This window comes from Larus michahellis, chromosome 1 (assembly GCF_964199755.1).
Source record: "Larus michahellis chromosome 1, bLarMic1.1, whole genome shotgun sequence".
NCBI classification, from domain to species: Eukaryota; Metazoa; Chordata; class Aves; order Charadriiformes; family Laridae; genus Larus; species Larus michahellis.
Window position 1 is genome coordinate 120,482,196 of NC_133896.1, and position 13,287 is coordinate 120,495,482.

The 13,287-nt window shown below is 46.0% G+C and overlaps 1 protein-coding gene across 2 annotated transcripts in view; it reads left to right on the top strand.

Moving 5' to 3' along the window:
- Positions 1–12,338, top strand: part of HUNK (hormonally up-regulated Neu-associated kinase) — a 58,593-nt gene extending 46,255 nt beyond the window's left edge. The window contains exons 7-10 of one of the 2 annotated variants that reach the window (XM_074600742.1): positions 1,290–1,458; positions 2,572–2,655; positions 7,916–8,096; positions 10,468–12,338. In XM_074600742.1, coding sequence (XP_074456843.1) covers positions 1,290–1,458; positions 2,572–2,655; positions 7,916–8,096; positions 10,468–11,114 — 1,081 coding nt within the window. In that variant the 3' untranslated portion in view covers positions 11,115–12,338. The remainder of the gene's footprint in view (positions 1–1,289; positions 1,459–2,571; positions 2,656–7,915; positions 8,097–10,467) is intronic. The other variant, XM_074600749.1, reaches the window with a different exon arrangement.
- Positions 12,339–13,287: the final 949 nt, after the last annotated feature.

Consider the following 13,287-nt stretch of genomic DNA (forward strand, 5'->3'; position numbering starts at 1 on the left):
TGCATTTTCGGGAGAATATTCTCCCAGGCTTTTTATAAGCTAGCTTTTATTAAAGAAATTCCCCAAAGGCAAGCAAAAATTTCCCATTTTGCTGCGTACTTCAAGTAGAAATTGCTTGAATTTCTTTTGCTATCCAGATGCTTTAATGTGCAATGGCCAAGTTAAGTTTTGCTTTTGAACTTAAAAAAACCCCAGTCCCAAGCGTTCCTTAGCTGCAGAACGAATGTTAATAAGCACACTGAATAAAGGAAAAGAGTTACTTGAGATTTTCCAGACTGTGTTTTATATCTTGTCTAAGTTCTCTACCTGAGACCCAGACTGGTGTCTGGGCATTCCTCGCATCACAGGTGCATGGGTCAAGGGGACAGCGGGGCAGGTGGGAAGGGTGGAGAATGGTCCTTTTGAAGGGGGAAGGCGGGTTGTAAAAAAAGCCCACAACCTAAGCTCCCCTGAGTTGTCTTAGCCAGATATTAGGCTCATTATTAGGAGCAAGAAATACCCTTTAGAAACTGAACAAAACCCAGTGTTTCTTTGGAGATGGATGGGAGTTGATGGGCACATCTGGGAAGCTGGCCAGCACATTTAGAGGTCTAAATAGGAGCAGAGTTCTGTGGAAAATCTGGTTTTAACTTACATGGAGAAGATGCTTTGCCATTTCCACAAGGATGCTGTACTGCTTTTCTTGCCTTGGCTGAGTCTGTTATAGACTTTACAAGAGAAGAGAGCACATACATAAACACGTGTTGTAGTTCTGCTTTTAACCGACGTGAGTATGGCAGCAGTTTTACTATTTTGAGAGCTGCTGTAATAACCTTTCCTGTACGTCCCCTTTCTCCAGGGTGAAATTCCCTAGCTGTTGTGCAACAGGTAAGGGGTGAAGCTGAACACTGGTGTTTGATTACGAGACAAGGGTCATTTCAGAAAGCTACCTGAGCTGGATTTTACCTCTTTTCCTTCAAAACCGGCCAGATGATCATAATGGTCTTCACTGGTCAGATGTAGGGTAACAAACGGAGGTGTCCTGAGCATCACGGTGACGTTTTGCGTCAGGGTAGGACACGGTGGGGAGAGTGCTGTTCATTCAGCTGTCATGGCTTCCCGCGGTGCCCATGGTTCCCGAATAGTCTGCCCTTTTCGTACCTGCTCACGGGAGGAGAGAGCTAATCACTCCCATGTTACTGAGCCTTTGAGGCCTCTTCTTTACGCTCTCCCATGTCCCCCATGGCTGGCAAGGCTCTGTCGCTGGGAGGATGGTACGAACGGCGTGCTCTGCCTCCCTCTCTCTGCAGGATTCACCTTGAGGACCTCAGCCAGAGTGTGCTGCTCCATATGACTGAGAAGCTCGGCTACAAGAACAGCGACGTCATCAACACTGTGCTCTCAAACAGGGCAAGTCACACGCTTGCCATCTACTTTCTGCTTAATAAGAAGCTGGAGCGCTACTTGGCAAGCCTTAGGGTAAGTGTTACTTGATGCCGATTCCCTGGACGAGTGGGTGAGGAGGGTAAAAAAAGTGCTAAACGTTTTCCTGCTTGCTGGCATTTGATCTCAAGGCTTTACCCAAGGTTGTCTGTTGTTGTTTTTTAATAATTGTGTAGTAGTAACCACGAAGGGGAAGTATTCCTCACAAACTAATAACATTATTTCAGATAAGAGTTCCCCAGGTTGCGGAGATAATTGCTGATAAGCTTTAAGTCCGATGAGTCCCTGTTTCCATAGGAGATCCCCTCCAGCTAGGCAGTTACCCTATAGAAAGCAAACTGTTGCCGTGCGGAGTCATACTTCTGACTTGTGGCGTACTGTGTCCATATGTTGATATAGTTCTGCCACTTGAAATACCAATAACACAATGTAATTTGATTCAGGAAATCAAGAGGAAGCTTAAGAGCTATTAAGATTTTATTTATTTTTTAAGTGAAAACTTTGGTGAAAGTTTTGCAAGAGAAATAACGTGAATATAAAGTCTCTTAATCTCCTGCCGACCATCCTGGCCTCTAAGTATGGCTTGGGGGTCAGAAACCCTACTGGAGAGTTCTGTGTGGCAGCTTTCTCTAGGGCAGGAGTCTGCTGCCACACGTCACCCTTCCTTGTACATCCAGGGGAGCGGAGCTCTCAGGCCATGTTTTGCACGGTGTTTGCTGGAGTGCTAGGATGGGCATGGTGCACAAAGACAAGCTCTCTTCCCGTGGCCTCTCCACACAGCTGCCTGTGCTCTGGTGAGGAGTCTCAAGTAGTTGAGGGTCTGTAGGCTCCTACGTGACTACACAGGCAAGAGGGTGGGATGCATGGAGTTTTCTTCTTAATGTGTTTGCTTCTTAGAGAAACTGTCCCAAACAGCCTTCCAATCTGACAACAGCTTCTTAGTCTTTTCTTTTCTCACTTCTTTTAGCAAGTTTGTTTTAATCATGGTGCCATCAATGACATTTGAAACGAAATTGACCAAATTCACCACCTCTGCAAGTTGCTGCACCACCACTGAATGTCAAGAGTGGGTACAGTCCATTAAGCAGTAACTGAGCGTTAGTTTTCTCCAATTATCGTACATACTTTTCTGTGCTTCTCTCTCCACAGAAGTCTGAAGGCCAGGACAATATTTGCCACAAGAACCAACTATACCAGATAGAAAAATACAAGGCAAATAAAGACTCCTATGAGGTAAAGTTCATTAAAGCTCGTTAATGTACTTTGAAAGCAGGCTAAATTTGAGGATCCCTGGTGATGGTGATTAAGGCAGTGGGTTTCTGGACCTGTGGAGAAAAAAAGGGTCCATGGTCTTGCTTGTGCAGGACAAATAATTCCCGTAATCTCTTTTTGAAGGAACAAAGAGCAACCCCCTAGAGTGGAAGTGTAAAAGTGACTTTCAGCTTTTATGAAGAAAATAAAGTTTTTAAATGCTCTGGTTAGCAAAATAATACAGACTTCTTCAGGGGTGTCCGTAGTTTCATTCTGTGTTGCAAGTTGCTGGTGTTGCAAGAAGACCATAACTGTGTTGCCTTGAGTTGCAAGACCTTGGTGGTATGGGGCAGAGAGCTGAGTGACAGCCAGGGTGACCCGGTCACTTGGCGTTCCTGGTGTCCTGGGCCAACCCTGACGTGACCATCAGAAACAGTGAAACTGTATTAGCGCAAAACTCTGCCCAGGCTACTATTTTTTGCTTCTTAGCAGAAGTGATGCAGAACTAGCCCACTGCATCATGAGGGACTTCCCTTGGTCAGAGAAAAGGTTCAACCAGGTTGCCTTTTACTCTGTCTGTCTCCAGTCTTTTTGCCTACAAATAGAGAAGGTAGTTTGTATTAAAAGAATACATACCAGATAACAGGAGTCTTCTCATGGCTGGATTTTTCTTTCCTGGCTGATTCTTCGCCAAGCACTAGAATTACAAGAGTAATATGAGCTGTGCAAGTCTTACCTACCGACACGAAGAGCAGTATTCCTGAAGAGTGCACCTATTTCAAAAGCTACTCTTCAGCGCCGGATTGATGATCTAATTGCAGGGGTAGATTTGTATCATGGCTGGTTTTGTTTATTTTAAAGACTGCTTGCAAGACAAGCTGAAACTGCAAGCCAGATGGAAATATCAGGGCAAAGTACTTATCATTCTTTTCTTACATAAATCAAAAACCACTTTACTTAAAATGTATCAGCAGTGGGTAGACTCAATGAATATAATATTTCAAAGCGCTCTTTGACAGCTTACTTCAAGCCGTTGCAGGGCAACCTTCTCTTGGAAACAGAGGCGGGTAACTGGAGGTGAGCGCTGCGGATGTCGCAGGGTGCATCCTGGCGCACTCTGGGACAGCTTCCTCCAGCTGCTCGTGTCACTTCTTTGTGCAGTGACCGGGAACCACAGGCCATTCAGGCATTCGGTTACAGCTTCTGCGTACCTACCCCGTGCAGGGGAGTCTGCAGCAAGACCGGCCTGCGCACCTGCACGTAGCCGAGAGAGAGACGCGTGGTCTGGTTTGGTGGTGGTGGTCCTGAAGTCCCCATAGCCCCTAGAGGGGAACTGATGTTTGACATCTCTAAGGATAATTGTAAATTAACGGTAGCACTGCTGTATGAGCCCAGTTTGTTTTGTAGACATGCTTAGGGTTAAAGGCTCCCTCCAAAGCCTCTCCTGCACTCGGAGTTAGTCCCAGTGGAGCTATGTAGAGGATGAGGGGGTGTCATTTCTTTCTTGAAATAGTTACCTTGATGCAATCACAGTGCAGACACCATGATAATAATACAGTATATTCTCTTTCAGCATGGGCACAGCTGATTATAAAGCGTGTTTTATATCACTTCAGCTGCATTTACACAAGGATTTTGTGTTACTGTACCAGGACAGTTGAAGCAGCACACGTGGGTGAATACAGACCCTGGGACGCTACAGCCATTTGTAACTATGGTAGACATCTCTCCTAAAATGCCTTCATGTGGATGGGAACACAGCCCTGGTAGTGTCTAGCTTATGCCGCTGGGACTCAGGGATGGGGATTTCATAAGCTCAGGCAGGTTCATGAGCTGTAGATAGAGTCCCCATATCACCCTTCATTTCCAGAGGGGAACTGGGAGGCACTGGTCCCTGGGCAGACGCTGCACGGAGAGCGTTAGCCGTATGTTGCCATGGGAATAGCAGGGAGAGAGCTGGTCAGCTTCAGCAGCCGACTGAATTTCTTCCACCTCACTCCAGCGATGTGAAATACGGACTCTGCCTCGGACGGGGGCTGCCTGCCAGGAGCACCGCCTGATGCTGGGGCAGGCAGCGGGGCACGCAGGCAGTGGTTGTGCCCAGCCCCTCTTCTCCATCAGGTTTCCTAACCTGGGGTGGTGAGATGAGTGTGCTGATCCCAGGGTGCTGGGAGCTGCTGTCAATGCTAAGTAACCAGGCTGTTTTGCATGCTGATTGCATTTTAGTGCTCAGGGCAGCGCGGGGAGGAGGGAGGCAGCAGTCTGTCAGTCTGTCAGTCCATCTCTTTCTTTTTGTTGGAGAGGCCTCAGGTGATGAGCGGCCATCCCTCCAGCGAATCCAGGGGACCAGTGCTGGGGATACCTGCCTCCCGCAGGGTAGCTAGTGGGCTCAGAGTCGGGGAATTTGCAATTTTTAACAACTTGTGTCATCGTCCTATCACCATTTCAGACATGGCCAAGGCAAATAGCCTTTATCTTCCTTTCAAATCCGTTGCTGGGACTAAGAGTAGGTTTTCGGGTCGAGGTCAGGACAGGAAATAGCAGAGGATGATGTAATGCCAAACCTATTCAAGTATAACATACCGGTACAACTCCTGCATTGTGCGACAGCGTGCCAGTACGTGGCTGTGCACGATACAGTGAAGAGCGAACTTTTATAACTCCCCCGAAGGAAATATTCCTTTCCTTTTAAATATAATATTATGTGGCACGTTGGGAGTTTAGGATTTTAGTCGTTTCCCCTCTCACAACCATGGTCTAAGAGAAACAGTGTTAGAAAATTTTAAAAATACTTCTAAGACTATTTGCAATGTTCATCCAGGGTAAACTTAATTAATTGCCGACACTGGATATGTGAATTTTCTTTCTCATGGGTGCTTTTAATTGTACAGTATGACTGTGTTACTGCTGCTTAGAAAACATCACAGCAGCGTGAAGGCAAAGTCAGGGGCACTTGGCAGGTGAGGAGCTGCGGCTTGGCTCTTGCACCATCAGGCTAAAAACATTGCAGCATTGAAACGTCCCGCATTCTGACAGATGCTGCAGCAACCGACATGCAAATTCTTTCCTCACCTATCCAAAAAAGCAGAAAGCCGCTAACAATCTTGATCGGCTCCTTTAGGCTTAATATAGTCACCACTTGGTCTCATCCTCACAAGTACCTTTAAAAAAAGACACTCGGTAGAGCCCAGTCTCTGCTGAACTTGGCGTCAGAGTTTCAGAGCCTTGGGAGGAAAAGCAGTGTGGTGGGCCTCAAAATTAAATGTACAGCTCCCACTGACTCTATTATCGCAGGGTGTTATTCACACGGCCTTGTTATTATTGCTATTGTTGTTATTAACTGTTGTTATTACCTCATTGTTATCAGCAGTGACTGTGCGCACCAAGATAGTGCCTGGGTCCGGGCAGACATTGCGTTGTTCCAAGCACAGCACAGGCAGGGAGGAATAAATGCGTGGTGCCGGAGGTGTTCCCAGCCTCTAAAGGCAAGGGGAAAGACATCAGGTGGACAACGAGGTATCACGCAGGCGAAGTGGTGACAGCCCCGTAACACATTGGTTTGTTTCTGTGGAGGGGTTAGCCAGCTTTAGCTAGCTAAAGGGAAAGAAATCCAAGGGGATGAGGGATGGATGGAGAGAAGACTGTGTTTCAAAAACACCTGCAAGAAGGGAGACTGAGGTGAAGACGGTGAGGAGCTCCGAAAGGGTCTCTGGTTCTCGCTCTCCCAAGTCACCTAACCACTTCTGTAATAAAACTAAAAACCCTAGTTCCTGATTCACTGAAGCTCTTCCCTCTGACTCCGTAACTTCTGAAAATTGAAAGGTTAATGAGCCCAGCTGTGCCCAGACACCCTCTGTGTTGGGGGGGCAGACTCTGTCTGAGTTGGGAATGATCATATCGAGTGCCGTCCAGGTATTTTCCTCTTAAGTGTCTTAATATGTTTCCAGAGCTGTGTAGAGAACCCAGCTTGTCTTCTGCATCTTTCTTCCCCTGTCTCACATGTACGCATGTTACTTTGCATTTAAGGGTTTCAACAGACTTCGTGTCAATGAACTTTCAATAGAAAATCATCAAGAGAGCCAGTGCCAGAGCACTTTGGCAGTGCATAATTATCCGATTAAATACAGGCCTCAGCACATAATTGGGTGAATGAGCTTCCTTACATTTTTAAAAAAAGACTTGTAGTTACAGTGACTTTCCAATAAGACACAGCAAAACATGTTGCTTACATGGGAATTATAACCACACAAAGAATGTCCCATAGATGCCCCTGTAAAGAAACAATTCCACAGCAACCAAAAGTCCCACTTCTTTGAGATTGACATCTAAAACCAGACCACACAGATTTCTTCCAGAAAGGTGAGAGATTCTTGAAGTCTTTGAAGAGTAGCAAAATATGAGCCACAAATCTGGTGCCTGATCTTTAGAAGTGAAATAAGGCATTTGGCTCTCCTTGAAGTCAGTACAGGTAAAGAGTGTTATGCAGAACTTAGTGATTCATGTTGAAAAAAAACACAGTTAATTTTCACTGCGAAACAGTGCTTTGAAAATTGGATTCCTTTTCAGATCCCACTCCCAGCTCCTGCTTTTCCTCTGTCATCACTGGAAATCAAACTTATCTTTCTGTGCTTGCAGTACCACCTTCAGCTGCCTTCCCTGTCATGAAAAGGAGTTAAGAGTTCAGTGGAGGGCTGGGCTGGTAATTTTCTCCCCCTCCATGCCTTGCGCAGTTGCAGAGATGCTGTAAAAGCAAGGGCCGTATTCCTCCGGATCTTGTTTGGACAGAAGATAGACTCAAAGACTTTAAACTTCTTTAAAGCTTTGCAGCTCACCTTTTCAAATGTCAGAGGAACTGCAATAAAGAGAAATCAAAGACCTTTTTTCCAGTGTTTAAATGGGGAGGCAAATTTCAGGTGTGAAGGAGCACGAATCTGCATCTGCTTGCTCCAGCGAGGTCTCCTAGGACAAATGGCCTCTGCAGAGAAAGCTTTCCTTTTCCTTTAATTTCCCATAAAGCAACTTCCACACTGCCTGAGTGTCAGAGCAGATGGGAGCCATGAAATCATGGCAAACAGATCAGAGGAAGATGGAAGTTTTAGTTATTTTGAGTAGCCAGGATAAGTTCCTTGTAAATGTATAGTTTTAAATTTGGCTTTGGTAAGTGGTGTACTTATAAGTCGGGGGGTCATTTCAACTTCCCTTAAGTAAACCAAATTGTTCTTGTTTGTTTTACAACTTAAAGGACAAAAAACTCAAAGAACAAGAAAAGAAAGGGGAGATTCTTCACCGTCAGCTCCCAAAGAAAACTGAGAAAAGTCCAGTTTCATATAGACAGCCTTCTTCCTGTCTTATCTCACAGATACAGAACACCAAGGCTCTGCTGAAGGACCGGAAAGTCACCAAGGCTGGAGGTCCGGAGAAAGGTCAGTGGGAGAAATACCAGCGGTGTGTCCCTGTGCGCATGTGCATGTGTGGGCACGCACAGTATTAATGAGCGCGTCTTGTGTGTTGTGTGTTTGTTAGCACATAGTCGTGGGCTTTTGCATTCGCTGTCTGCTCTGGAGGTGGTATGTGAAAGAGGACTGGATAACGTAGTCAAACATTGAACGAAACGTCCTGAGGAAACCATGACGATGTTCAGCAGTCATGAGTGCTCACTTTTCCTTCTCTTTTTATTTGACAGAATTCCCACGGTGTTGTAAAAAAAGCTTTCTTTCTCTATTTATATGTACTTAATACAAAATCATCTGCACTTCACACTGGTGCTTTGAAAGCATCAACACCCACCCCAGATCACTGACAAACCAAAGCTGCTAGAGATGCTTCCTCCTACCAGTGAACACGTTTTGCTAAGAGAGGACTAAGGGGCAGCCCGGGAAGAAATCCCTGACCCTGAAGAGAGTGCCAGTAACGGTGGCATCCCTGGGAGAAGCATCGGGCAGCAGCTGGTGGTAGAGGAAGGGGAAATAGGCAGCCAAGAGGAAATGGGGGTGGGACTGCCAACCCCAGCAAATTTCAGGCAGCAAACGGAGGGGGAAAAGCATTAACGGGGAAAGGAAAGGGCAAGACAGCCAGAGGAGAGCAGAGCATTAATCACACAGGGTAGGAGGCAGGCTGGCAGGGATGGGTGAGAGCCGCTCGCAAAAGGAGGCGGAATAATGGAGTAGAGGAAAAGGGGAGTCCACGGGAAAAATGGGGTGTCAGTAGTGCACATGTGGACGGGAGACATTGAGGAGCAGGAAGGGCATGTAGCCGGCTGTTAAATGAGGAAACTAAAGGCGGGGAGGTCACTCCAGAGCAGAGTGGGCAAAAATGGCGATGTAAAGCGTTTACTGTGGTGTCAGGGGGTTATTTTGAAGTGATGGCTTGTGGTGGTTTCATGCTCTTTCTCACGACTTGGTAATTTATCATTTGATGCTTTCTACCTGAAAAATTGTCAAAATGGTGTTCACCTGGCAGCATAGGCACCTTTGCTGCAAGGCAGCAGTAGTCCAGAGAGTTGGTCAGAAACGGGACGTACTTTTTGTGAAAAACATAAAGAACATGAAAAATGCTCATTTTGTTCAGATTTGTTGTTCCTTTTGGCATGGAGGCACAGGAGGAAGTAAATCCGGTTCATTTTTTTTTCCTCCTTGGGTTTCTCCCTGCTTTTTTGAACTGAAAGCTGAAAATCATTCAGATCCCACCTAAAGCATTTCACTGCTTGTGGAAACTATGTTTTGACACTTCTTAAATGAAGGGGTCAAATAATTTTGACCAGTTTTGGAAAGAAATTAGTCAGATTAAACCTGGTCTGCTTTTCCCAAACAACTCTCAATGTGAGTGATTTCTTCCCGTCCGTCCATTCAGGTCTCAACCCCTGCCAAGACCATCCCTTTCAGAAGAAGTACACGTGAGATTTGTGGTTGTGACCTGAGGCCTGAAAGACCTAAATTATTTTATATCCCTTTTAGACGGTTTGAGACTGAGGAACTCATGGACGGTGATTAATTGCCGGTCCGCTGTTCTTTCACTGAAGAGGAACCTTGCAAAGCAGGCTCCTTGGATAGCTTTCCATAAAGGCAGCAAAGCGTATTTTCTTACAGCTAGCTTGGCATAAGCGAGTGCCAGCACCCTGTAGAAACCGAGCAGATCTTCTCCACGAGCTGTTTTGTTTTACTGGGCCAAATCCTGTAAAGACTGTTCCATTTATCTTCAGTCCTTGCTGGGGGAAGATTCTCGCTGAAGTCGATGCAGCAAATCTGTTCCAACTGTAACAGCCTGAATCTGGCCGGTGCAGCTACTCCATATTTACATGTGCGAAACCAAGAACAGATTTCGTTCCAAAATGCAAGGAAAGATATTAGGAATTAACACACTGTTGTCCCCTGTATCTCTAGGTATGTCCATGAATACAGGACGCAGACCCAGTTAAAACCATGCAAAGTTGTGCTAAGAAAGGGGAAATGTGAGATTCCTCAGACATGGCCTTAGAGGATATAATTAATGCAAACAGCTGAAGACATCTGTGGTTTTCCATTTCATGTCTTTGTCTTACTCAGTTTAAGCACTCTTCCTGCCTTTGAGGAAAGTGGCAGATAAATTACCCATGAAACAACAATGTAAGTATCAAATGAGAGTCAGGGAATTAGGTTCTGAGTATATCCCTAAGACCATTTGTTTTAGCTAGTGCATTTGTCACGCTCTTTTAAAATTTGTTAAAGGTGATGTCGGATGCTGTCTGCCGTGAGGCAGAGAAGGCAGTGCTATTAAATGCAATCTGCTCTTCTGGTTCTTTTTCTGATTGCTTTGCAGACTCCAGCGGTGGGGTAAGCCCTTTCCACGAACCCCTGGCAAACAAGACGGGCTGCGTCACTTCCAGCTCCCTGGAGTACCTCGAAGTCCAGCAGCCGCCCCCCAGAACCCCCCGGATCCTCAAGAGGCAGGAGTCCCCACAGCAGGAGCCGGCCCGGATCGGGGGCCGGGCGAAGGACTCTCCTCTCATCCTGAATATCGTGCACTCCTTCGAGTCGGTCGACAGAGAGGACCAAATAGACCAGGTTTCCCCTTCTCATCAGTACAGGGCTTTAGGCTCGCCAATGAATTTCCCTTACAAAAGCTCAAGTGAAAGGACACTGTCCCCGCTTTTTCAGCCAGGGAGTACGTCCCCCGTCCACCCCACCCAAGTCTCTTTCACCTATGAAGAAAAAGCGTATCCAGGAAAGGAAGAAGCAGTGTCCCCTACTCAGCTGGTTTCCAGCAACCCCTTGGGCAGCCCTAACTGTGTTAAAAGCAGAGGCAGATTCCCCATGATGGGGATCGGACAGATGCTGCGGAAGAGGAACCAGACGATGCAGTCAGCGAACGACAAGCCTCTGGAAGCGAGGATGCCTCAGCTGCAGCAGATGAGCCCCACGCAGATTTCCTTCAACGCAGCAGATGCTGTCAGCGGCCAGTGTTAGTCTGACACCCCGGGATTTGCACTGCTCTTCTCTGGGACCTAGCCTTTTTTACTTTTAACAAGAAGGGAAAGCCACAGGCATGTTACTGTCACTATGTAATACACTACAGTGGCCCAAGGTAGAAGAAAATCAGAGGTCTGTTCATAAGGAAGGCGTTGTCATACATCTGGAAGTTGAAAGAAAAGGGCTTTGCTTGTGCCGTTAAGAAATATTAGCATTTGGCATCTGACTGTACAGCACAACGTGTCTTGAAAGAGCTACGTGAATATGTATTTTCGCTGCTCTCGCATAGTATTGCGGTAAGGTTGATTGGAAGAGCAGCGAGCCTTAAGGGTTTGATTCATCAAGGTAATCTGCGTGGTGCCATGAATGCCGGTCCCATTCAGGATCCCTGGTAAGACTGTCTGTGCTCCATCTGCCTGTGCCGCACAGTACGTGGTACTGCTACAGGCATTGTTCACGTGGCTAGACAAGTGGAAAAACTCAAGATACTATGCCTAAAGTTAGTTTGCTAACAAGCACTGCCAAAATGAAGTTGGTAGAAGCTTGAATAAAGACACAAGTGATCTAAACATTCGGAAAAAGTGGGAGTATTGGAAGTCAAAGCAGATTTTACTGTTAGTTACATAAAGTAGCTAATACCGGAATAATTTTTTTCCTAAAGAAAATGATGATTTAATTATGTCACTCAGAAGAAAAGTTATTGTTTCAAAACAAATTTCATGACATGGAAATTTACCGCACTAGAGGCCCGTTCCTTTCATATGGTGGGCCTGCAAGCGGATGCTTCAAACCGTAATCCAGATTGCAACACGCTGTGTTTAAACAATCCAGTCACCTCCGATTTTTGTAGTTGTACTAGTTCCATGGCACGCCTACATGCAGGACTGCATTAGCCCCTGTTACAGCAAGGCAGCATTGGACACACCTGACGGCTTTTCTGAGAGACTGCAGTGAATTAAAAAGACTAATAAAGGACACACGAACTGTACCAATGCCATTTTATACTGCAAGATTGGTAATGCAGTGGTTACCAAAAATTCGGTATTGTTATGAGCGGTGAAGATTAACTTTCTTAAAAGGCACCATGTTCTGCATACCAGTCTTCTTTTTCTAAGTAAATGATACATCTGAGAGGTTGGCAACATTTTTTTGGTTCTGTTTTTGTCTTCAAACCATTTCCTATAAATTAGAAGGTTTAGCCAAAGACTACTCTTTTCTTTCGTCTGTACCGTGCTTGCTTATGTGTTTGTGTGTACGGGACATCTCAACAAAGCTTGTTCCAGTCTGGTTCCCAGGCAGGCAGCCCTGGCCCACGTATGCACCACTGCTGCCCACCCACTTAATGTCATTTCAAAACCAGGCAGCAGAGGCCGAGACCATTGGTAGGAATCCAAGCTCTATTTTTACCAGTATGTTTTGCAAACTATTTTGTAGCCCCATTGCTTTGGTGTCTGTGCAAACGCTGAGAGTTTCCCCTGTTTTTCACGAGACTCAGCGGGACTGGGGGAGGAGGGTCAGCAGAGGCAGGGGAGAAGGTCTCCAGCAGAGCCCATGTTCCCGATTCTCAGCCGTGCATCAAAATCTGCAAGAAAAAAAATGGTCGTTAATCCAAATACCGACAGAACAGATGACTGGACCGTTCAGTATTTTGGATGCTTGCTGGCAAAACCAGCAGAGCGTGAATGCCCAGAGCGCCCTTCTCATCCCTACAGATGGGACCTTCACCTTGGCACTGAAGCCGCCCGTCAGTTCGGTACGAGGGAATCCATATGCGTCTTGTACTCATTCAGTGTAGTGAGGGCGCCCGCCTCTGGGGTAGTTAAGCTACCTGAAAAATAATATACATAAAAATCTCAGTATGATTAAGAAGGACAGCCCCGAAATAATTTTTCTCATTTTTAGATTGGAAAAATGTCATCGTCCATTTGTACAGAGCACCTGGGCGTCCCAGGGGTCCATTTTAGTTCTTCCTTTCGTTTAAAATCATCAATGCGTTTTCTTTTTCTTCATGCTAAGAACATGTTTACTCTGCAAAGCTAGCGAGCGGGGACCACTGAAATCCCATCTTTTGCGTGCGTTGGATTTGCATACCTGAACAGATGGCAGATACTGACTTGAATTACAAACTCAGGTTTATTTGGAACCCAATAAAAGGTTGGGGGAGGCAGGA